At 42.6% G+C, this 26,526-nt stretch overlaps 1 protein-coding gene across 6 annotated transcripts in view; it reads right to left on the bottom strand.

The window, feature by feature from the left end:
• LOC120792856 (pleckstrin homology domain-containing family A member 7-like) overlaps nt 1-26,526 on the bottom strand; it is a 127,376-nt gene that overhangs the window by 8,586 nt on the left and 92,264 nt on the right. For 3 of the 6 annotated variants that reach the window (XM_040132235.1, XM_040132237.1, XM_040132238.1), the window contains 14 exons: nt 24,177-24,277; nt 13,740-13,921; nt 11,549-12,103; nt 10,825-11,380; nt 9,378-9,461; nt 6,760-6,813; nt 5,188-5,253; nt 3,708-3,788; nt 2,903-3,052; nt 2,142-2,243; nt 1,846-1,957; nt 1,135-1,265; nt 737-931; nt 482-578 (listed from right to left, as the gene is read on the bottom strand). In XM_040132235.1, the coding sequence (XP_039988169.1) occupies nt 482-578; nt 737-931; nt 1,135-1,265; nt 1,846-1,957; nt 2,142-2,243; nt 2,903-3,052; nt 3,708-3,788; nt 5,188-5,253; nt 6,760-6,813; nt 9,378-9,461; nt 10,825-11,380; nt 11,549-12,103; nt 13,740-13,921; nt 24,177-24,277 (2,466 nt within the window). The remainder of the gene's footprint in view (nt 1-481; nt 579-736; nt 932-1,134; nt 1,266-1,845; nt 1,958-2,141; nt 2,244-2,902; nt 3,053-3,707; nt 3,789-5,187; nt 5,254-6,759; nt 6,814-9,377; nt 9,462-10,824; nt 11,381-11,548; nt 12,104-13,739; nt 13,922-24,176; nt 24,278-26,526) is intronic. The other 3 variants (XM_040132236.1, XM_040132239.1, XM_040132240.1) reach the window with 3 other exon arrangements.

Below are 26,526 nucleotides of genomic sequence, written 5' to 3'. Positions count from 1 at the left end.
TACATCAGGCTCTTCTTGTGGGTGACAATAAATTCAATTACTGAGGGAGAATTTATTAGCAAGGTAAGTATGACATTTTCCACGTTTTGACTGATGAAACCTCGGGTCTGAAGAGATTGAATTTCTAATGAAAACGTGTGTCTTCCTGAACACAAATACGCTCGTCAATACATATTCAAAGTCTTAATTAAGTTATTTAAAACTTGCTGAAAGCAAACTTTCCTCATCCTTCACCACAACATAGCAAGCATTTTTCCAGTGAGAAAAAATTAAAATTAGTCTTAGTAAAGTAAAAAAACGAATGAAAGGGTGATATTTAATTATGTATGCATTTCCGTTTACATTTTAAAAATAAGCTGTGGCTATAATGTGGGACTCTGCTGGGGAATCATTGGGAATCATCAATAAAACGGTGTGGTCAAGGAAACAGGAAAAGGGGAAACGTGCAGTATATTTATTTCACATGTTACTGTTCCAATACCTTTGCCTGGGAAATACTGGTAGTCAACGTCAGACCCAGTGATGTGGTGACTCATTCCTGGCAGCTCTGGTTCACTCAGGTAGGACCGCAAGTCAGCCTGAAACCAGAAAAGGCTTAAAGTCAAGTCCTTGAATGCTCCTTGGCTAAAGTAGGAGTTCTAAAGAAAGCTGAATCCAAAACACCGATCCCAAGATCAGATTTCTAAACCTGCAGAGAAAAATAAAGTCTGTCAATTTAAGTGAAACGTAAGCCTACCTTACAGTCTCCATTGACAACATACTGCCCGCTCTCCCTGTCCCTCTTCCTCTCATCTGACTGGCGTTTCAGTCCGCGCACGGACGTGTGGCGGATGACTGAGGCCTCTCTGGGGAGAGGAGGCACCACGGGGGGCGTTTCTTCGTAGTCATAGAGGCGGGGCAGTGGTGGCCGAGGTGGAGCGCTGTCCTCTGCCTGGACAGTAACCGGGCAGGAATGGACGAAGTATTTTAGAGGTACAGTGAGTAGCGCTGTTTTGCTAATGACCCATTTTTGGTAAGGGTTTCTGACGCACAACTTTTAAACACAATCAAACTAAATCCAGCAATAACTCCGGACATTTAATATGAAGTCAACTCTGCTCTGCTGGTTTTTACAAGCTGAAGGGTGACACTCACCCACTTTGGCACGGTGCTGTGAGGCAACGTATAGGAGAGGATGCTGGGGATGGAGCTGCGAGGAGGAGGGTGCACCTCTGTGCTATGAGAAGGCACTGCCGGGTCTGACACCGAAGGCACTAATTTCCTCTCTGGCGGGGCGTGCGAACACAGAGAAATCAAGCTTTTTGCAAAAACAGGGTTTTTATGTGGATTGACAGTCAGGGACGAGGGAAATTTCTGAATACATTTACATTTCTGAGAAGAGAAGAAAAACACACATCTAGACACACGTTTGTGTGTTACACATTAGTGTAACCGTAGAGTACTCATAAAATATGACTCTCAGAAGCAGATTTCTAAATTAAAATAAAAAAGTGTAACCGCAGACAATACAAAACAGTTTACGGACAGTAACGCTATGTAAAGAGTTTCAAACATTATGAGAATCTTTAGTAGTCTGTATATTAAGTGAATGTTTGACAGCTCTGGTATTGGTGCTGGTATTTGTTACACAAAAATAAAGCTAATTATTTCCATTCTTTGTAACATGCATGGATGTTGAATGGAATAAAGATTAATACCCAGACCAACAAGTCAGGACCTTTAGTGCATCTTAAAAACTCTCTACCCATCTTTTTCTATTCGTTATCAACAAATCAATCGTGCAGTTTTGCTAAAAAACGGTCAACGGCAATGATAATAACTGCTGGGCTGCTGTGATCTTCCCACCTGGGTTCTGGACAGAGTCAATGGTGACCTTGTAGTTGGCTTTGCTGGCGCTCAGTCCGGACATCACATCTTCGATCCTCCACAGCTCGCGCTTCATCTCAGCTTTCTCTCGCTGCACATTGACACATGGACGCAAACATTCACCTGTTATTTGTAGCTTTCACCTCTGGCTTGGATCAGCCTGGTTTTCAATGCCGCACATTTGGTAATTTATAAAAATCTGGCCTGTGAACGGTTTGAGAAAAAAGGTGCTGTCCTATAAATGAACGTGAGAGCTCCAGCCCCCTGGGTCTCACCTGAGGGGTGGAGCTGTGGTTCATATGCATGTGCAGCGCTGCCCTCAACTGCTCTACGGATCTCTCCAGGCTGCTGTACTCCTCCCAGGCTTGTCCCATCTCCTGCATCACACACACAGTCTCAGGTTACGTATACACTAGAGTGTTAAGGCGCACAGTCTGCAAGATTCACGCGTAGAAATTGATGTGCTTATATAGTTCTTCATATCTACACACCAACCCAATTACAGGCATCGGTGCAGAGCCACTCAAACACACACACACACACACACACACACACACACACACACACACACAGAAACATTCAGCCCTGCCTACACAAACACACAATGACAGGTTGCTATATGCATTCAAACACACGCATACCAAGAATTATATCAACAGAGCTATTAATATACACAAGGACACATGCACACACTTATGTAAAGAATGTATGTGGGAGAAGAGAATGTATGCATTCTTGTAAATACTGGAAAAAACATGCTGATCCTTTACACATATATATATGTATATATGTACATGGTCCGCTACACTAGGACTAGGCAATAATTCAATATTAGTTGTTTTTTATTTGATGTAAACACATCAGTTTGATCATATATATCACATGTGATGTATACATGGGATACTGTATATGTTGATATTTGAAAAATAACATTATAAATATTGTGACAGATTTTACCATATTCCACCAAACTGTACATATGTACAGCAAAATAATTTTTTTTTCAAACATATATCATGCGAACAGGCATACACACCGTGGAGAGGCGTGATATTTGGGCCCTGATGGTGACCAGATCTTCCTGCAGCAGCCGCTGCTGATAGGCGATCTTGTGGGCGTGGGCCGGCTGCTCCTGGAACTGCTCCATCTGCTGGTGGGACACATCCAGTACGCTCTCCAACTTGTCCTGAAGGGGTGAGGGGTTGAGCAGCGTGAGGTCAACCGAAGCAACTCGGAACCACTTCGCTTACAGGATACTGCTCTGGAAAATGACTGTTCAGTGGGTGACAGGTATCCCAAAATGCCTCCAGAGGGCAGCATGTTTCTACAGTCAATCATGACTCAACTTCTTCAACATCATCTTAATTACCGTCAGGGCTGCATATGATTAGTCTTTCATTCCAGGACTGCTAGTACAATATACTATATTGTAATTTACTTTCTTGGTGTGCTCTACATTCCCAGGCGTAAACCTGGTGCCTTCAGTTGGGGTTCTATGTGCTTCTGGTCAGGGGTCTGGTGGTAGTGATAGCCCTAGTAGCTTTTCCGGTCAAGAAATCAAGAGTCAAGACTGAAAAATCAGTATCCCTGCCTCTCCTTCAACAGAATTTCCTCTTTTATGACTGTGAATGTTAAATCTAGAAAGAGACCGACTTTGCTCCCCGGATGTGTACTGCTATCTACTCTCTGATAACTGAATCACCCTCTGTTATCAAACTCCACCACCATGCAATATTTCTTCTTTTTCTCGTATTTCTTCAGGCTGACTGAGGTCTGCTGGTAGAATGAGACAGTTCCATTGACTGAGAGCCTATAAATACAAGAGCTGGCTGAGTGTGTACCTTGTCCTCCTTCAGGGAGCTGATCCTCGCCTCCAGATCCTTCAGGATCTTGTCCTGCTCACATAACCGACTCAACTTCACCTGCAGGGGGAGACACAGAGCTGAGTAGGTAAGGGAGAGAGAGGGGGGGCATTGAGAGAACTGCAGGCTCTCAGATAAAACGCCTCTCAAAGTGCATGTCTGTGTTTTGACATCTGATAATTAAGTGGTCCTCTTACTTAATTACAACTTCCCTCTATATCTGGAGTTGTATATACATGTATAATTGTGCGAGCATCTTGTACGAGCAAAGTGACGTGTGTGTGTGTGTGTGTGTGTGTACATGTGTTTCTGTGAATTTTTACATAGCTCCTTTTTAATGTCTGACTGCAGGCATGCCAGTTTGTATCGCTTAATATTTATAGTTTCCCGGCTCCCCTGGACTCGTTCGGGTGTAATTACTGTGAGTGAGCCCATTAGACAAAGTGGGTGCGACCCACCTGACACTTTCAATTACAGTGTCAGGGAGTCTCTGAGCCTTGCTAATTAATCCCCGATTATACTCAGCAAACTTCAAGGCAAAGGCTGGATTCCCTATCATCCTGTGGTAAAACAACACAACATTCATGTAATAAGGTTGTGACTGAACAGTCTAATGTGAACAAAGTGCTTATCCATATAAACTTTTACTCGCTATGCTAGTTTTTATATTGCATCAAATAAATTATTAATCCTGTTGATGTCTCCGCTGCGATGTTGTTGTTAGAGCTAATCAAATATTCATCGCAGACAATGCACTCATAAATTGTTCAAACAGTTGTTTATGAAGCCTACACTGAGAAATGCTTTCTTAAGAGAAAACGAGACCATCTGAAAAGCTGCAGGGAATTGCGTTGAGTACCAAACTGAAAGGATTATTTACCTGGTAACACTCTCTGCGTGTTGTTTTCCCCTTAAAGCTAAGAGTAATAGTTTACCACATCCTTCCACAATTTTACCACAAGTTTCACATTTTGTTTAGACTTAATTACCCTCACTTTTTCCCCCCAACTGAACCACGGCAGTCAGTGCCGCTCCCCTAAACAAACTAAAATGCTACGTTTGTCTGGAGAGGAACAAGCCAGAATAAGAAAGAACAACCCTGTAAATTAGTTATTTTACTTACAGCAAACACATAGAAAACTGCATGTAAACATGCATGTGCATCAAACTACATACAGTACTAGAAAATCATCGGACACATTTGTCAGATTTTATCATTCAAGTGAGTGCAGTATATAATGAGAAAATAAAACAATTCTTACCCCTCAATATTTAAAAAAGTGTTTTTGTAGCCCATAGCCTCATCTAACCGAATTTTGTCAACACGTTCTTGAGGTTTACCCACAAACTGCCGGACAAACTGGACCGAAATGATAACTTCCTTGACAGTGTCAAAAATGGAACTGTTTTGTAGTTAGTGCAGCCGGAAACTGTAAGAGGGTATTAAGCTTGTACTTACATCCACGTCACTTTCTGCAACCTTGACAGGTTTCCCTGACTCCTTCAGTGTCTGACTTCCAGCAACCTGGAAATAGGAAAATAAACATTTCCGGGTGTTAGTTATACAGTTAAACAAAGTGTCAGACGCCATGGTACATTGGTGCTGAAATAAAGGAAATACAGACCAAAGAGACCAGCTACAAACTATCACGAGGCTGAGGCTGGGACAGACTGTAAGTGACACGTTCTCTTAGCCTCGTGTACATGACAATATGAGTGAGTTCGGGCCACACATAATCAGCTCCCGCCATGAAGACCACGATGGCTATGGACACTTTGAAGCCCTGCACAAAATGACTTATCCATAAAAACAACCATACACAATGTCCCCTCCATTCAAAAAAGCGCCAGTAATTTTTTCTGAATGGGGAAAATATTTGTTTTACGAAAACACGATGGACGGCCTGAGTTCAGGTGCTCACTTGCAGTTTTACTGGGGTTACCGACAGGGTTCTACGGTGCTAAAATAACCTCCTGAAACACAAATTCAGCAATGAGAAAAATCAAGAAATTCCACTGATGGCAGCTCTTTCTCGTTCTTGGAAATGATTAGTTTAGGAGAACGTGCGCTCCTTTTTGGACAATCGGAAAAAGGTGACACAGTAGAGCCCTGTGTTATTGTCAAAGAGGTGCAGCGTTTCAGAGACGATGGTAGAAGCAGCTGGCTTTTCAACCACCGGGGCCACAGCCACAGCCACAACACATGCACTGCCGAGCCATCCCATGCCCGCTATTCAACAGCATCATCATCGTCGCCACACGGGAGGGGGGTGGACGGGTCAAAGGTCACATGGAGGTAAGATATTTGATGCCAAGCCGTGAATGCGGTGCTGGAAGCAATGGGATGGTCTTTCTAGAACACAGACTCTTCTAAAACACGTGAACACATACACTCACACACAGACTACACGCATGCGTCCCTATTCATGAACGCCGCACAAACATGCACGAGCATAAATGTACACACACAATCACAGACACTCTACAATACAACTTTATACTTTTTTTGCAGCACGTACAGTATTCCTCATACAGACACACACACGCACACATTGAGCTTACGTTCATTAGAGGCCTGAGTGGCCCAGCAGTGCAGTGCAGTAGTAAACTGTGAACTGCGAGGATCAGGGGCTCTAGAGCTCTGATCTGGGAGTTAAAAAAAAAAAAAAAAAAATCACATAGACATAGAGCCGCAGTCACAAAATGGCGGCTGTTTTTGTGAGATGCTTCTAAAACCAGTCAAGAGTTAGAAGATCACTGCAAGAACTTGGGGATATTTTGTCCAAACCAGACGCCTGAACATCTCCATTTGTAGCTGCGACGCTATAATGTCTCCGGTCAACAGTTCAACACGGGCCAGAGCGTTACAAGTGGTTGTCAGTAAGAAACACCAAGTGTGTTAGTTTGAGCTGGAGACATTTCAAATCAGAAAAAGGCACAGAAGTAGTGAAACACGTGAACTAAAGCAAAAGGAAAGTTAAAATAGCTAACAGAGATCAGGGGAGGAAATCTGTCCATCTCCATGTCTCACCTTTAGGTCCAGATACTCCAAGTCCTTCTTCAGCTGCATATAGGTGTCATCAGCCTGGAAGGTGAGAGACATGTCAGTGTAGACTTTTGATTTGTGTCAGCAGGAATTAAATAATTCTTAAATTAAATCTGAGTCATCTGAATCTACAGAAGCTTCACTGACAATTTATCTAGAGGATGTAGTTAGATTTGTGTATCGAGTCTGATGTGTTAACTGCTGATGTGTGTCTGTGCTAACATGCATCACAACACTCACAAATACAGTAAAAATTCAGGCATTTATCTTATGTTTCGGAGATGCTTATGTGCTCCTACTGCAACAGACAAAAGACCAGCACAAACCGGATCCATTAGAAGCAGCAGATCCTGAAACTAAACTGAATTCAGCCTTGAATTCAGCTCACATCGCTCCACAAAAAACAGACTTAGGTACGGCCGAAAATGTGAGATTTACGTGTCAGAAGACCAAACTGACCATCACATCCGCGGCCAGCCAGTTCGCCAAAGCATGGGATGGCTTTGTGGATGTTGAAAAGTTAGCAGCACAACATGCTATGGACAGTATCACCAGAAGCGCAATATGGAAACTGACCAGCCAAATATAGAACATGGAAAAGAGGTGGATGGTTCTATGACGGCAGCCAGGCCAGCGCTCACAGATTAACCATGCCCGATGTCACACCACTACAGCACGGGAGCTTTCGGTTAGAGGTTGCCACTAATATACTGTGATCAGGTGTTGATGCAGCTGTTGTTTTAGCTTTTGGTGCTTTGGTTGGACATTATTTATCCTGGGATAGGTTATTTTTCAGCACTGTTTCACATTTAGACATGCATTTGAGGTTGTAGACTACCGAGTGCAGGATCAACTGGGAGTTACAGGTCTGGACCAAGAGTGAGTCTGGATGTGGATGGACTATCAGTGAACATGACAGCCATGTTATGAAACCCTTGTTCGGTAAGTCTGCTCAATGGGAAATGTTAGTTTTATTGATTTTAGTGATTGTAGCATCTTTGTTTTGACACTGGGTTTGTAGAAAAATGAGACAATTAGAGTGAAAACCAATGCAGTCTATCTGTTGCTCTACATGGTGTTCCATTTTCCATCGGTCAGACCCATTGGTTCTGGTGGTGGCGGTGGTGGAGGGGTGGGAGGACAGGAGTCAGCGGGGGGGCCCACCGGTCAGAATGTTTTTAAGTTTACACATATTGGTTTTAAGGTCTGACTGGCATTTGAATTTAAAGGTTACAATATCTTTTTATTTGGTATAAGGCTGCAAAAACTGACTTGAAACTGATTCCTAATTTGAGATCCTAACCCTAACCCTCTGGCGACTACGATTATCCACAGCAAACTTGATGTAAATAGAGAAATGACCTTTCACAAGATCTTGTCAAAAATCAAAGTGTTGGACAAATTGACATCGTGAGGGTATTGTCAAAATCATTCGAATTCATCCCTTAGGAACGGGGAGTGTATTTATTTTTCATGGAAAACCATCAAAATAGTTGCTGAGACATTTCACTCTGGACCAGTGTTGGACAGACAGAATGACAGACAGACAAACGGACCGACAGTGCCATCCATACAGCCATGGATACGGGACAAAAATAATTCCATTTTTCAGAAAGAAAATGTTGTAAATTCCTTAGTTCAGAAACCGTATGAGTTCTACCTATGAAATAAACAACAAGAAAAATAACTACGGTGGATCTGATTTTAAGTGTAATGCAGCCCTGCAGTATGTTTAATGGCAACCTCTACCAGCCCTGGTAAAATGAGGGGCAGGCAGGCAGGCGTGCTGCAGGGGCCCCCACCTGGATGTTGCAAGGGGCTAGCGGAGCTGAGAGGCCCACATGTCCGAGGTGGGACACAGGAGAGGGGCCATAGCTGAGTAGGGGGCCGGTGCTAGTAGTGGTAGTAGTGAGGAGGTGGCTGTGGTGGAAGGGCTCTTTGGGACCGTTGAGCCGTTGGAGCTGGGCTAATGTGTGCTGGCGTGCGGAGGCCATCTTGGCCTGATGGCGGCGCAGCTGAATGAGGAGCAGAGTGAGCTCCTCGGGCTGTCAGGCACCACAGGACAGTAAATCTGGCAAATCTTAATACTGACCACACCAAGCTTCAGTGAAACTTCTCTTGTTTGAAATGAGTAGCTCTGCCTTCCCAGTGCTAGTAGCCAGTTTTTGTGATGCGACTGGCTGATTGCTAATTTGAACAAGCAGAAGAGCAGCTAAGTTAAGGAGGATTAATGGTCTTCAGACAGAAGGGAGGCACATAGCAACAACCGGCCGGTAAGAGGCCCTCTCCCCAAAAGTTCAGCTACAGCCCGCTGGTTAATATTTGGTCAACATCAGATAACATTTGACTCGTAGCAGGGAATAAATCCACAACCGGCCACTGATTTCTCGAGTGATGACAGATGCTGAGAATGTAAATACTTCACAAAACCCCATTAAATCTAAAGTCTCTTTAAACGTTTAGGCTCCCATTTCCAGTCATTGACAAAAATATATTAAGTAAGTAAAGTAATGTCAATAAATGTATACCTAATGTAATGTTTGTTTAGATGTTAATACTTGCAATATACTTGTATGTTTTATGTATGTATTTGTAAAACATACCGTTTTGCCATGAAGGCTGGGTGCACTGACTGTGTGTGTGATGTAGCTGGAGGGAGGCATTGACCGTCTCTCGATAGTAGAAGCCTGACAACACACAAACAATTCATTTTATAGGCACGGTTTGGAATTTGAAAAAAACAACATTAAAAATCATATTTCATACAATGTGTGTTACAGGAATTACAAAGTTAAGACAGTCTTACCGCAAAAATGAATTACAGCAGTATAGAATCTGCTATCACAACATAACACGTTCCACAACACCCGAGGCCACAATTCTTGTTTTAATGGATACAGTGTTTTGCATGACCTTGGTAAATAAAAAAATACTGTATCGTTTATCATTTATGGTCAAAATGGAGTCGCTTGTGGTTGTGGGAGCAGGGGCAAAAATAATGTGTGTTTTTTCCATCAATTTTAAAAAAGAGATTACTAAGACTACTAACGGAGTTGCTAATTTGGCACCAGTAGTCATAAATGTGACAAATATACATATACACAGTATGTATACAGTTTCTGTGTAGTTTACAGTTTCTTTTTGACTGACTGCTGATACAGTTGAGGTAATTTAAAAGGCTTGATGCCTGAAGGATATGTCTACCATTGTGCCCCAAGGCACCAAAATAATTATTCTGTTCAGTGGAGCACAGTTCCAATATCGCCCCGCACTGTCAGAAAAACTGACACTGTTCTAGATGAAAAACTATTTTATTTGATATTTTGTAGTTGACAGTGGGGGGGGGTTAAAAGAGTTCACGGTCTAATCTTTGGAAGAGCACAAACAACAGGCAAGATGGTATTAATTTCACACAATCCATGCAACAGAATGCACTGACAATAAAGATCAACTCGTCATCCATATTACATTTCTCATCTACAATATCTAGACATGTTACCATTACAGTCCCTATATTTCATAGATCAGCCTTTCTTAAATATTACTTCTCTTCTTCTCTTCTGTTGTATTATTACTTGATCAAATATTCTAGGGAAACTTGACTATTTATCAGTTGATTGAGCGCCGTGGAGCCAGGAATTCGGGTGTACACCTCAGATAAGAGTGTGAGCTAAATCCCTAAATTGTAAGTATGATGCCAAAAAACACCGGTCTTGTCTGGTAACATCAAAGTTTCATCTCATTCTCTTGATTGAGAACTGCATGACTGCGGCATTGTGCAGACACTTAAAACACAATACAAAATCATTGCTGTGTCCAGAAAAAGCTGGTCTCTACTGTTAATATTAGAGTTTTTTCGTGTCTCGTTCTTTCGGTGTGAAGCATCACAGATGGCTGTGGATAGTAAAACTGAATCTCTTTGTTGTTTACTGACACTGCATTACAGCATTACCTATTAAAATAAACATTTGAGTTTCATTTCAGTAACAACTGGTGTTGTTTGCAGAAAACGTGGGATTTTTGTTCTGCCTCTGTCAGACATTATTTTACCTTGAACAGCTGAGATTTGGTCCTCCGGGGGGAAACAACGAGGGGGATGTCCACCACTGACCTGTCACCCACGGGCCTGACTGTCACCCGTTCAGCTGGCGTATGTGGCCTCCGTGTGGGCGACAGGGTTCGGCCGGTGCCTGGTGGGGGCCCCGGTGGAGGGATGTCTGCAGATGAAGGTGGTACCGACACACAGCGAGGAGGCCCCTCGGACTTCGGGGCTGAGGAGGAGGGAGGCACAGTGGATGGGGGGCGGGGGCCGAAGGGGTAGTCTGGGGCTGGGGTGTAGAGTGGCGCCGTGGGACTGCCGTGACGGAACTGGTGGCGCTGCTGCCACTCGTACAGCTGCCAGACGGTGCTGGACCCTGGGCCAGCCTGCTCTGGGGTGAGGCGGAAGTGGCTCAGGCGGTCCTGGGCATACTTGTACTCACCGAGTCGGGCAGGTGGGGGACTCTGCCGCTGAGTCTTTGGCAGGGTTTGGTATGCGTCCACGGAGGTGAACTTGTGCTGGGTTGGTGGTGTGCGACGTGGGAGGGTGTTCTCTCTGGATGGGGGGCTGCCAATAGGAAGGGCAGGATGCGTTAGGATGTTTTTTTTCACACTCAGTAAACAGAATGTCTGTATATGTCAGAGAGGAACATTTTTAAAACTAATCTAATTTACTTAAACACAATAAGCTTTTCTAAAAAAAGCCATTTGCATATAGTATATTTCAGTGACCGACCCTTTGTGCTCAGCCTTCTGCACTTTGACCCACTGCTCCACTTGCTCCAGAGTGCTTCTCCTCTGCACATGCTTCTGTGTGTCAGCAGAGGGCGGCGCTGGGGCCCTCTGGTACGTGCCCGCTGCGATCCCATTGGGCTCCAGAATGGGGCTGGGCGTGGAGACGAGGCCATTCCTTGTGCAAACGCTGGAGGGTAGTGTTGAGGCGGCTCGTGACGGCGCGCGGGATGGCACCCTGGACACAGGCGCCGAGGCGGACACGTGGTCCGACTGTGGGAGGGCAGAGGGTGTGGGGTTGGAGGGGAGGGAAGTGTGCGTGTCCATTTCCAAGCCAGTGCTTCCCCCGGGTTGCTCCGACATGGCGGCGGAAGGAGAGTCTTTGTGGAAGCTGCAGCGCTCCTCTGCGTCACGGTGTATGGGCTCCAGGAGAACCTCGTGGATGATCGGTCTGGTGGTGTCAGAGTCGGAAGTCTTGGTCTTGTGGTTGTTTACATGGTTTGTCTGCGGGACAGCCTGCTGCTGCAACATGCTCAACTTCTCAAACTTGTCAGATGGTCTGTAGAGTAGAGATTACATGAAAAGCCTGGATGAACACCGGCCTTCTAAACTTTTTTTTTTTTTTTTTTTTAAACTTTCTCTTCAACATGGTGAGAGTTTAATTCCTGAGAGAAGTAGATGATAAGTAACGTACAACAAGTAACTTACATAAAGAAGTACAGCAGTTACACTGACACCTCAAACATATCAAGAGATTTCGGTGACTTTTATTCAATAAGTACCAATTCTGTTTGATTTGATCAATTCTCTGATATCCCTTGGACATTATGTTCCACTATTTCAGGGGTCTGAGTCTCCTTTCTGTTGTGCTGAACTGAATTCGAAGTAGAAAGAGAAACTTTTAGCCTCATTTCCAGCTTTAAGGACAAGCAGGGCAGATGACAAGCCAGGCCATGTAGCCACATCTAGGTTTTAAAATACACCAATGAAATCCCATGTGACGAGACACACGTAGGCTAGAAAAATAACCAGGTCTGTGAAATTCCCCGCAGAACACACCAAAGTACACTTTTAAAAAATGAATTCAAGAGCCTCAGGTGACAGCATGCTCCCTTACCAGCAACTGGTATCTGAAGATTGTCAATGTACATGTAAATAAGCACTAAGGTGACTGGTCTGGCTACATTAAATTGTGTTAAATGGGGCGTGCAAGACAATATCTTTCAGTTTCAGAGTAGTGTGTTGCTAGTGTTGCATTCAATCATTGTGTATTAAATTGCATTAGCATATTGTAAAAGAACCACCCTCTTGAAAAAGGAGTGCAACATGCGAGCAAATGAGTAATAGTACTGTTATCGTTTCCTTCAAACAAGAAAACGCCAAAACACTGGATGAAAAAGGGGTTGAAAAAATTTCCAACAAGAGGCTGTCTTCAGTTAGGTCTCCTAGTGTAGCCTTAGGGACGTCCCCACCAAAAACAAAAAATGAAAGTGAAGCAGTGCCTGCTGCCAATGTCTGAGGCTGGCAGCGGATGATGGGACGTATTTGATCTGTGCCACCTCCCCTCGTCAACACGTGAATAATACACAGAGGAAGCCAATGCTCGTGATGATGATCACTCAGCACATTCAGTGTTTAATGGACTCCAAGTATTAATAAACACCTGCTGTAGGGAAACCTGATTTATAGGTAAGTTTTTGGGGGGTATATAAGGGATTAGGAGTGAGAAAGTGTGTTTGATTGCAAATAAATAAAAATAAATCAAACCAACAACCAATTAAAAAACTGTCCCAAGAACTGCAGGATGTATAAAAATGATTGTGCATTTTACATCAATAGCTAAAATTTTCATGAACTGCATAGTAACTGAATCAAAGTTTAATGTCAGTGAGCAATACAGAGTAAAAAAAATGAACTTAAACTAAAAATCTGGCATTTGATCACAAATGCAGGGAAAAGGCCAAAAAAGAAGATGGAAGAGTAAAGGGCCTCCTGCTTTATTAACAGATTAAGGTTTTGGATAACATGAGTCATGTATCGGGGACATTAATTAACTTTATATCTCAATTAAAAAAAAAATTCTAAAGATTTAAAATATTTCACTTTAAGGAATCAAGGAATGAAGGAATCAAAATACAGTGTGTGTGTGTGGTGTGTGTGTGTGTGTGTGTGTGTGTGTGTGTGTGTGGCCCTACCTGATGAGTGCATCGGCATGGTTCTGCATTAGCGCGGCCTGGTTCATGGCCCTCAGCCAGGTGTTCATGTCCTCCTGGGTGTCAGCGCTGAAGTAATACGTACGCATCCCAGTGTGCTCCGCCTGCGAGCCAATCACAGAGCTCTGCTTGTAAATGTACGAGCGCATACCGGTGTGGCTAGCCTATAGGAGGAGAGAGGAGGCAGGGTCACTGTCGTGGTCAGAGAGGCAGAGAAGTCAGCTGAGAGACAGGGGCGTTAGATGAGCTGCAGCTTTGGTCAGAGAGACAGGGAGATATCATGCCATCCGACAGGAGCAACAACATCACGTAAGCCACACAAGCATTGACCAGTGAAGGAAACCACACAATAAAAATACAGAGACAAATATGCCAGCCAGTTATGACCAACAAAGCCAGAAGCTTTTGACCAATGAAAGGAAAGATACTTCGGTACAATGGAGAATAGAAAATATGAATGCCAGAAAAAAAGAACCCCCAACCCCAAAGTCTCCTCACAAACCTGTTTCTTCCTGCTATTAAAGCTTCGAAACCGGCTAAGAATATACAGTAGGTAGGGCAGATAACAGTTTACAAAAATAAACAGCAAACTTTTAATGGATTTTAATTTATTCAATTTTTAGTACAGTGTATCTCACAAAATAAGGTACTAACATGAATCATGGTGGTCTGGAAAACAGAACCTGATTAGTTTCCACACCATGACAAGGTAATTGTACTGTGTGATTTAAATGCTGAGCTCATGAAAGGCATATTCAAACTTAAGATGGATATCTCTTTGTATACACAGTAAAAAATAAAAAATAAAAGGAGCTATTGATTAAGTGATCTAATACGCTGCCGTTGTCGGGTGTGACGGTCAAGAGCACATCTGCACCAATTCATCATCGGGAGGGATTTAAAGAGACAGTGTGCAGAATATAAAAAGTATCACATGTGTGATGCTGCGGAACAAGACAGATACTCAATAATACTATAGGTCTAATGATATCAACTGTCATCACTGCACCAGTGGCAGTGTTTTCACTGTATCAGGTTACTCACAAATATTCTGGTCGTATTGGCTGACGCTTAACTGTCTGTTATACATCAGTATTACTGAAAGATTTTAATCAGATTTCTATTTTAAAAACCCTGTCTCAAGTCCAGCGTGACACAACAACAATCTGTGTACGTTGGATTCCAACACTCACTTTTTCAACACTCAATCAATCTCGTTTCCGGCTGCAGCAGGCAGCTGTTTGCAGCTAAAAAGGCTCTGATAAACCTATTCTACACTACCTGCCAAGCACCAAACTGCCAAGGCAGCGACTAGCTGGTGAACCTAGTGGAGCATTTAGCAGCTAGACAGCCAGATAATTCCCTCGGGAGTCAGTGATGACAGAGAGAGTGAGTTATTTTTATCAGGTGGCCAGAAACACAACTCCAAGTGAATGTTGATGTTGCTCCTTCTCTAGCAGATGTGTAAGTAAGCAACTGTTTGCTAATATGTTTACTGTAACAACTTTATAAGGTGAAATGTCAATGTTGGGTTGTGGCCAAAAAAAAAATAAAATTGAAATTAATAGAGCTCTAAACCTTCAAAAAGTTATTCTGTTCGTGTCAGTGGAGAGAGCAGTATTACTAGCGATAGCACAGTGACAGGAAAGGAGGAGAGTTTGGGTTTTTTTTTTTCCAGCTAGAGAAAAATGAGAGCTGTTCCTTTCTCAAAACGCAACAAGTTTCTCGCCGCACCACTTTTTTTTTTCTCTCCACCGAGACTACAATCAGTAGAGAAGCTGGTATCTCTGGTTCCCGTACTCAAGATTTCTGCCTCAGAACTACGCCAGAGTCCAGAGAGAAGCCTTGAGAGACCGACATCAGGGCGTCTACTGTTGGATAAGTCATATAGTCAGAACATACTCCTGCTACTGAGCTCCTTTTTAGCTGCGCTGAAAATATCTACATACATGATGAACTCTGATATTATCATTGGCTGCACAGGGATAAGAAAACACACCATCAAACTACAGGGCTGGCCAAGAAATTCAAGGAACAGTACATCACTAGGAGCTGCTTTTTTTAATCCTTGATAAAGGTGTCCTTGCCGCAAAAGTGAGGTTATTGGAGGCATTTCTAAAGTGAGTTGCACCCCACTGAGCACAGCACAGCTCTATAAATGCCCTACTTTCCCCATTTTCTTCTCTCCTCCCTTCCTTCCTTCCTTCCCTCAGTATTTCCGTGGCTGAGACTGGAAAGACAAATGAAAGAGGATACTCAACAACAGATGCATGCAAATGAAAAGTAATTAACCACTAAATCTTCCCTACCCTCTTTCATTCACTGAATAATGAATACAGGACAATAAGTGAGCATGGAGTGTTGTGGTGGGATCCACTGCTGCTGCAACGCACGAATTTCTCTGTGATTTCTTTATTTGGTTTATATTGTGATAAAATGAGTGAGACTTATGTAGTTTAATGTACACACTGAACAAGCTCATGAATAATTCAAACACAGACTGTCACCCCTGCTGTTCTATCCCTGTTACTATTAACTTTGAACTGACCCTGGCACACGGACACTGACATGGACACAAACATCCCTCCGAGGTTTCCCGAGAGCTTGATGAAAGTAATTCCCGTCCCCTCTGAAAGCACTGCTGTCTGGCTGCTGAGACAAAGCTCATTTCAGTGGCTGCTAACTAATAAAACTTAGACTTAAAACGTTTGCGCTCGCCAGGCTTGAGTATGTACTTGCCCCTGATCCTGGTACATATTGTAAAATCTGGGAGAGGATTGCACTACTTGCTTGATTCAACCAGGTCCTGACAACCTTGCAAGTGCACTAGATCTTTCTTGGTGCTCAGGTAGAGGGGTAGTGAGGAGGAGAATGGATGATTGTACTGAGAATCTTTTGCTTATACTGTGTGGAGGTGACCAGAGGCTCCTAATGTCTGCGACGGTCTTTATAGGGCTTTATACAGTTATTCCACTGTGGCGATTGGTGGCAAAATGCTACATTTAGTGTCCTTACATGAAAGCAGTTTCACATAATCTACCAAGTGGTTCTCGGTTTTCAGGGCGACAGTGGTGCTGACTGTATTTCACATTATTTTCCTGACATGCCAGGTGTAATTCAATTCCAGATCACACGGACTCACTGAGCAGATCTGGATCCCAGTGTAGTTCTCTGTGACTTTTCCAGTCACAAACCAAGGCTACGAAGGTTTCCCTTCCAACCGAACACTTAGAGCAGCTGATTTCACTGACTAGGTCATTTTAGAGCTGAAACAATTAGTTGTTTTATCAATCAGTCGATCAACAAAAAAAATCCATCAGTAAGTAACCAATTTATCATTTCTGTTGTTTAATCAAACAAAAATGCCAAATACTAGCTGTAAACAAGCATGGTAGATCAGTAAATAAGATAATGTCACATGGCGACATGTTCTCAAGCCCTGTATTTAACAGCAGCCTGAAAACACATACCGCCAACAGGCCATGCTACATGCATCTATTCTGCATGGCCAGTGTATGTAATCTGCTTTGTCCCTTTTTGTGCTCATGGAGGAATGTGCTGCGCTGTGTGTATCAGCTGTCTTAAGCCTTGACCAGTAGACGTGATCCCCCCAATCTTCTTGAAGGCTTTCTGATCACTTAAATCTGGTGGAGTAATTTTTGGTTAAAATAAAAGTCTGCAAACTCAGTGGAAAACCACAGATGTGAACCATACACAGGGCTCAGTCAGCCTGTCACTGTCAGGCATGGAGATGTGTTTAGGTGCATCAGAGGACAGGAAACAGGCAGGGAAACTATTTAGCAACCGCTCATTTTAAAAACGAATGGTAGACGTGTCCAAAAAACACCCTAAAAATCTTGAGGAAAGGAATATCAGCATCCTCGGGAAGCAGCTGTCAAAACATGCCTGCTCACTCGCCATCAATGACAGACGGCCTCTTATAGCTACAATGGGATAGGCTGCTTGATGAAAGACAGAGGACTGCGCTGCTAGTCAGATGTTTGGGCATGTGCACAGATATTGGCATGCATGTGCATTGAACCCACAGACAGTACAGAGGCACGGCCACAAATTTGTAGGGGAATAAAAAATCCAAACCCTAATTTGAACCACAGAACCTTTTACCAAAGCCCAAATCCACCTCTAATCTTAACCCTAATTCCAAATCCTCCTCCCGTGGTGTTTTGTAGTGAGGAATGGAACAAACAAAAAAAAATGGCTTCATTTTGCAGACAGTGTGATGACTACACACCCATGCAACCTCCATCGGAGCACATACACATTGAAAAGCCGTGTCAATTCCAATCTACAGAGACATTTAGACAAAAGTGACGAAATGCACCACACACCACCAGCGGTCTAAAATAACATTGGGAGTCTCTGTCTCTCTTTAGCAGGAATGCTGAGTGGGTCATTCAGCTCTGAGTGCATGACGGACACACCTACTCTCTGAATCCATGGACAGCTAGGCTTTGTTTTGTCTCGGTGATTTGTGCATGTGTGGGAGCTGGTGGCAGTTTTAAGTGTGTCTCTGATTATTTGTTTTATCCACTGTATTGTTTAATCACGCTTTATTAAAAAATTAAAAAGTCCCTCTTTTGTTTTCACCGGTTCTTTCTACCCTCTATTTCACTGCAACCAGCCCTCATCACTTCCTTCCTCTCCACCTCTTTTTCTTTTTTCCTATCACTTCCTCTCTTTATTAGATTTTATTTTCCAGTCCTAATCACTTCCTTCCCTCTCTGTGTTCTCTCGCCTTCAGCCTCTCTTTTTCTACAAGCTAAAAAATATCACTCACTACTTGCACTCAGAAAGGCTTACAACAGTCTCGGCTCTCTTCCTGTGGACAGCCCCTGAGAGAGAGAGGGGACACACACACACAGACACACACACACACACACAGCCACACACACACACACACAAACACTTTGTCCAGGCACTATTTTAAGAGTCATTGTGCTCATAAAGATAAGCCGAGCCAACCAGAGCACCACAAAGCTCCCGATAAGGTACATTCTCCTAAACTTGCAACTGTAGAAATTGTATTTTCACTGAAAAACACTAAAATGTGACTACAATAGCCCGTGGGTGTCTGAGTTTTAAATAATGCCTGCCTTAGAAAAATATTCAGCGTTACTACTTGTTTTTTTCTTCACTGTTTGCAAGAATATAGAATCTATGAGGTTTCTCTATTTCAGAGTTCCCGAAAACAGCAGCTGCTTTTGAAAAATCAACATCTGACTGACCGTGGGGTGGCACAGCCTGCATCTACAGTGAAAGATCTCCTGCAGCTTCTCAACATTATTTTTCCACTCCTCATTTCTGGAACAGTAGTGTGAGGTGATATGAGTTCCAAGTAGCAAAGTTCTTCTCCACGCCATCAGAAAAACGGCATGCTGGTACAGTAGATGTGACAGATGGAGGAGACAGTGAGAGCAGTAAATAAATGAACGATAAGCCCAAAAGCAGACAAGCCAAATACAAAGCTTCATATTACGATAACGAGGATGGGGAGAGTGATAAAAAGAGGGGGAGCAAAGGCAGTAGGGTGAATTAATAAGAAAGAGAACACAGAAAGAAGAAACAACACAACATCATCAGCCAAAAGGACGTGTTATTCTCAAGACATGCATCCAAAAACAACTAAGACATATACAAGGCAGCTGTATATTGTGTCAGCCACACCAACGGTAGACAACAAGGATATATAAGGTTTACATCTGGTAAAGTGAGAGCACACGAGAGCGTAGAGTACCTATTTATGGGAGGACTGTCGCTGGACGACGCGACACACTCACGGGGAGGGAGGGAAGTCCCAGTCGAGCAGGCAACCAATGGGAACAAGAGAGGGGAGAGGATTCGGTGAATAGGGAAGGGAGGGATTGGAGAGGGTGGGAGGGTGTCGAAGCTTGGAGGTTTAATTTGTAGGGTCGTGAGGTCTTTGGGTTGATTAGGTTGTCGGAAGGTGCAGCATTCACGCACTCAAACACCAATCAGATACCCACCATCAGCTCACGTGGGTGGCTACTTGTGGTCCTGCTGGCGCGGGTTACAGACCTGGGCTGTGCAGCATTTTAAAATCATTCCTGATCAAAGTTTTCATTTATTTTTTGCTTTGAGTACCAGACAGGTGGAGTTTACAGCAGCGGGCCATTTCCTACTTTCCTTACTTTCCTGTGGTGGGGCCCAGGGGTGCAGAATTAGAGAGCACCCAGCATCACTGCTGGGCGTAGTTAGGTGTTGTCAGAAGCGCGACGTGTTGCACCTGCAACCACACCCGAATGTAAGGTCATGTCGTACTGACCACACCCTGGAGTACACCGCTACATCACCGCAGCAAGGTGAGAAGCTAAACCAGTAGTGGTCAGGAAAAGACAAGATTTGAAGCTGCTCTCAATTTAGGTTTTAAAAGTCAAAAATAATTAAATTGAATGAAAAGATGAATTTACTAACTATATAGCCTTCTGGCCATGATGTAAATACAATTATTGCAAGTACTCTTTATCGGTTTATAACAGCTATATCAGATAACACTTTTAGCATACAAACAATTAAAAGATAACTTACTTTGTAATATGTATTATTAGTAGATATATTACATGTTTTAGGTCCACAAAACCTGTAATGTCTCAGCTCTAGCGTCGGTGGCTCCAATTCACACTTTTTCATTAATAAATGTTCATAATGTCCCAAGCCTAAGTAAGAAGACTTTCAAAATTTATATAATACACTTTTTATGTTATTTAATTTGCAAAAAATGTGGCTTCACCATGCAATTACAACAGAGTTTAACATGATTTCACTCACCCCATGGGGGAGAACCTGATTAGGATAATAAGATACAATATTTTTGACTTTTATCATAGCCAGGAAGCTACAGTCCACAACCGAGGCTTTAACAATGTTCAGCAACATTTGAGGGGCCCACTGTATATCGTTTCAGATAACCCTCCTGTCTAGCAGACACAGAAGAGTTAAATAAACACTAAGCATCATCTGGGCGAAGCTGTGAGTTGTACAGAACACAAGAGAAGGCTGAGGGTGAGGAAATGACCAGTTCATTCCCGTTTCTGTCACTCACGGTAACAGACACGCACACGCACACAGTTCAAGTTTTACTTCCCTTCTCATTCTGGTATATATATAAAAAAAAACAAAAAAACACAAGCCTGGAGGGTCTCTGAAATAACTGTATCAGGTGGAAACAATATATATCCTAGAGTATCAGACAACAGCATTGTTGGAAGAACAACATCAGAAGGAACAAGGTGCATAAAAATGGCAGGAGAAACTGATGGTCACAGGCCGCTGACAGAAACTTTGCATGCCGTGTGTGCCCTCAGGCCTGGATAAAAAAAAAACAACAAAAACAAAAAAAAAAACAAGTCTAAATCCCACATGTTGAATCCTCAATTCCCTTTTTGAAGTAGAATTCATGCAGTGACCCAGTGGTAAGGATATGTGAAGAAAGAAGGCAAACTGTGACAGAGTTCTTAATAAACATAAAGTAAACAACCACCAATATAACACCGTGCATTTCCCTTCAACAAACACGTCTTTATACATTCATTTAACAATATCAATGTGATTAAACTAAATGGGTACATTAAAAAAAATAAATCTGCTTTGTATAAATATATGCTTGCATGTTATAAAAAGTTTAATAAATTGGGTTTAGTCGGGTTTATCCTCAACTACAACCCTGATTACTTATGATGAGACCGGCTCAAATCATCATGGATTTGATTCAGCCATTGACCAGCCACTGAACAGGGAAAACGCATCAAGGTATTTAAGGTTGCTCGGTGGGAACACTGGATGCAAATTAGATCTATGGGATCAGTAATTAGGATTCAATACAGCTGCCATTTTTATGCACCAAGTCCACTGGAAGATTCGTCCAGCTTGAAGTGCCCGAATGGACAATTTGTGAATTTTTCCACATACGTTAATAATTAGACACTTGGCCAATCTTATTTTCCAAAGACATTTAAGGAGTGAGAAGGAGTGAGAAGATTTGGGATCTGTCTTGCTCGAGGATAAATTAGGGAATGTGGCCAGTTTGCCACAAATATTCAACTTCTGACCTTTTGTTCCCATGAATATTTCTTTAACAACTAGGCAATGTCAACATGTCGCTTTATGGAATAAACCAGGTTCAAAGTTAAATCGAGCTTGTTGACTCCCTGAACTTTGTTTGTGGGACATTAAATATATTTGTGTGCAATTTTTAATGCATAAATTAAGTTCAGGTTTACAGTAGAGAGCAGGGACATGTGTGTGCTGTAGAGTACGTCTCTCAACTTCACACAATTCAGGCTCGCCTCAAAGAGACTTGTGCCGCAGGGAATGGAGAAGCTTCGTGCCATTCCAGAGGAGACGGTCCGTCTCAATAAAGTCACTGACAGACATTCGGTAGTAACAGACATCACTACAACAGGTGGCAAGCGCTGCACAAAGCTGAGTGGTTGATGGGTGGGCGGGTGGTTAGACAAGGTTAGGAATGTAGGAAGATATTTGGTTTAACCGTCATTCCAGGCAAAAATCCTTCCATATTCGTCCTGAATTTTGCCGTAACTGCCGTATCAATTAAGTGACTGCGGAAAACGCAATGATTTAAAAACAATTACACATTTAGAATGAGCAGAAGTATGAATAAAAATACTCAATTTGACTGATCATTTTGACTTCAAGACATTTTTCTGCTTGTGACCTAAAGACATGTTGTCATTGTTGTGGGACCCAGTTATAACAGGCTCACAGAAACAAGTGTGTTAAACGCCAGATAAACAGAAATGTTTGTTCAAAACAGATGAAACCTCAGTGTGAAGTTATGTATATTTTATGTATGTATATTTCCTCAAATAGTGACCGGAGCCTTCATTTACCTCAACTGCAGAAGGTACCAGGCCTTTATTTGAAGCAGGCTTGTATTAAAGGCAGGCGTTTGTTTTCTAACTCCCTCTGTTTGATAAGTATAATTGCTCATGTTTTAGTAGGAAGGCTCATTTTGATCCGCTCCCGTTTGCCCTGTTAAGAGTTAGGCCGCTGCATCGTTCTGTTAATACAAACTCAACACTTCCTGTAACTGTTTTAAATTAAAAGCCCTCTAGCAATTCAGTGGACAGAAACCCTCCATTTCTTAACAGGGATTTTATTGTGAAACACTGTACGTTGCTACAAGCTACAGTTGGCCGAGGCGTTAGAAGACATACTACACACACACAGTGACTAAAATAGGACAATGATAATTTAGAAGAGTAATCCAGAACAACAAAATGTTGAAAATAGTCTGAGGATATTGTTGAATTCATTAAAGTAAAGTGGTAAAAATTTGTATAATATGCTTAACTGGCATGCACATTATGACAGGCTCCAGGAGTTCATGCACCCTTATTTTTTTACCCAGCCTGTATTTGGTGGCCGGCCTTTATTTGTTCCTGTCGACCCCGCGGCCTGCCATTACGAGAGGCCCGGCTTTTAAAAGAATACCGGTTTTTATTTGAGGATATACGTTAAGGCATGAGCCATGCTTCACAAAATATATGTCCAGGGGCCAATGGCCACGCGCCACCAAACCTGCTTGTCGTCGCACAACAGGTGTTACAATGGCATTCTGTAGTAAAGAGTGAACAGGTATTAGTTGGAAAGGAATGTGTATTACTTCTAATTAACTTCTCTGTCATTAATGGTATAAACCACATGGTGGAATCTCTTATTAAAAGTGCTTTAAATAGCATGAGGGGTATACATTTTTAGCACGTGTTCCTGAAGTGGAAATAAAACCTTTAACCCTGACAGTGTCAGTGAGTTATTTAGAATATTTTTCAAGTCGCAATTACTTAAACATGATGCATCATCCAGGCAGTGATCATGTTCAACAGTGTCAACGGCAGCGAATCGGCTCTGAGGTTCGCTGAATGTCCTGGCATTCGCTGCATCGGTTTCACTTGTAGAAGAATCCCGTTCATTACATTGGATACTGATGTTTTAGTCACATTAGCTTGAACAGAAATTTTCGTGCTGTGACGTTAAAAAATAAAATAAAAAATGAACACCTTACAATTCCAATTTGAATAGCTTGAATAGCAAACTCTAGCTTGAATCCTAAGTTTACATGGTTTTGTTTGGTCTAATTAGGTCGTCGTGACCCTATGGCTAATGTTAGTTGTGAAAAATACATTTAAAAAAAACACAAAAAAAAAACCATCCTACTGCAAATTAGCAATCAAGAAATTTGTGCTGAATTTCTTCAGAAGGAATAAGTCTTTGTGTTTTTTTTTTTTTTCTTTTTAAATCTGAAACCAGCAAATATAGGTGGTTACACTCACACACACACTCCAAATGATTAAAAGTCACATCAGAAAAGTAAGTCAAAAATATGAAACAGCATAGTCTGTGGAACAAAGAGAGGCGTACCTTAAAGGCATACTTGCGACTGATGTGGTCCTCGGGTCCCACGGGTGAAATGACATAGCTGGGCAGAGGAATACTGCCTAAGACAGATTCCTCTCTGCTGTCTGGGGAGAGAGAGAGAGAGAGAGAGAGAGAGAGAGAGAGAGATGGTGGGAGTAACAGGGCAGAGAAGGGGAAGGAGGGAGTAGATTATCAGGGTGAGGAAGGTGAGAAAAGGAACAGAAGAGATACGGAGGAAAGGAAGGAGGAAGAGAATAAATATCACTCGTCACCCGCTAATTTCATCACTGCATGCCACCAGTATCATAACACTCACATATACACTCACATACTCAGATGCCGTGATTCATACCACAGTGTTGTGCCAAGCAGTAAATGACCACTCTGGTATCCCAGTGTCACAGAGCTAAAGCGGGCCTGCTCCAACTGGCAGCCGGCCATCATTCCTCTGTGCCCTCACCATCCGGTTTACACGCTGAAAACACATTTGTCCCTCCATGTTCGTACGGGGTCAAGTTTTACCTTTACCCTAACGTCTTAACCCTAAAACAGCCCTTTGAAGAAGAATGTCCTCACTTTCCGAAAACTTCCTTACTCTCAAGGTACAAAACTGGAACTGGTCCTTGCAGAGACAGACGTACAAACACAAACACGTGCGCCATCAGTAGAGGTCCTATCTTAATTAGTTCACACATCTACAAATAAAGATGGAGCATTTGTTTTCCTTTGAACATTGCGACAACACGCTAGAACGTGTATGTGCATGTGTGTGTTTGTGTGTGTATGCAACGAGTGCCACTCGTCGGGTGTAATGTAGTAATGGTATGAAAATATGCGTGTGCGGCACCTGTGTGTGTAAATGTGGGTGTTTGGCTGAGAGGTGATAAGGCAGCACTGTGGATTAAAGGGGTAATTGGTTAAAAATAATTCAAGGACCTTTGGAGGAGACATTCCCTAAATGGTGGGCGAGACGGTGGGGTCTTTTTATCTGCTTTGCCCCGTCTGTCTCACTCACGAATACAAACACATGTACACTGAGCAGACCACACCGTGACAAGTGGAGTTAGATTACATCCAAAAAGCACAAGAATGGTAATGTTTGTCACTTTAGCCATGACGCAAGGTGTTAAAAGAGAAAAAAGAGGGAGGAAACCAAGACCATATCCTGGATTTTAGAAATACTGGGATTATGAGTCCAATTGTGGGCTCTTCAAATGCCTATTTTATCTGACCATCAGTCCAAAACCCAGAAAAACTCAGGTTACTGTCATATATGTCAAAGAAATGAAGAGCCTCACTTTTGAGAAGCTGAAATCAAAGAATATGTGGCATTTACTTCATTTCCTGTCAATCGACTCATTAAGACCAAAAATTTCAGCTCTTACTGTTCCTCCCGCCACCCTTTATTTTGTCTTTATGTTTTCCTTCTTTTATTTATTTATGTGTTGAAGCTGTAACAAATGTGTAAGTTTTTAATTCAAATTTCCAGGAAAAAAAACAAAACAAAAAAAACAAACATCGGGATGTAACCTCTACAGCCCTGACAGACAGCTTCAACCAAAAAATAAAGATAGCAAGTGGAGGTTTGGCTGTTTCTCTAAAAACACGAGATGAAGGGAGGGGATAAGTGGTGCTGCAGACAGTGTTTTCATGTTGAGAGGAGAAACCTTTGAACTGAGCGAGATATGTGCAGAAAAGGAGAAAAAGAAAGAACGGAGAATTGATTTCATCCTCCTATCGAGGCGAGGAGGTGGAGGAGTGTGTCCCAAAAGGTTCAGTTAAGAATATGGAGATGAAAGAGAGAGGCGTGGAGAGGCAGATAAACACAGCCAGGGGAAGGAGACTGGTGATGTAGTGCGTGATGTAGCTGTGTGTGTGTGTGTGTGTGTGTGTGTGTGTGTTGTGTCCATATCTGTCCATGTGTTTCAGCCGTAACCCACTGAGAGAGCGAGAGATCAGACTAATGCCCACCGAGATTGAATCACTGGCTCCTTTGTCAGATGCAGTTCACTTCAAATTCAGCATCCAATTCAGATCTCGAACTTGATCAAAACGTTTTTAACGTGAAAGCTGTCATATTTTCAGCACACTTACATATTTGCATCCTCCACAGACAAACATTTCCTCCTGGCAGTGTGTATTATGTTTTGTTAGGGACCACTGACTAGCTTGGTTGAGAGCGTTCAACCACGTAATATAATTGCAGTTTGCTCAGTTTTCATGGAGATGGTTGAGTTGTCACCCTTAAGGCTTGATTTATAGTTTTATGCAAAGACGTTAGCTAGCAAGACAATTTGGACTACGAATCTTGCCCTTACTACGACGGCTCTTCTGTGTGACTGAATGAATGAAC

Source organism: Xiphias gladius, chromosome 8, assembly GCF_016859285.1.
Source record: "Xiphias gladius isolate SHS-SW01 ecotype Sanya breed wild chromosome 8, ASM1685928v1, whole genome shotgun sequence".
Classification (NCBI taxonomy): Eukaryota; Metazoa; Chordata; class Actinopteri; order Istiophoriformes; family Xiphiidae; genus Xiphias; species Xiphias gladius.
Note: the sequence above shows the minus strand (reverse complement) of the source record. Positions and strands in the feature narration are given on the sequence as shown.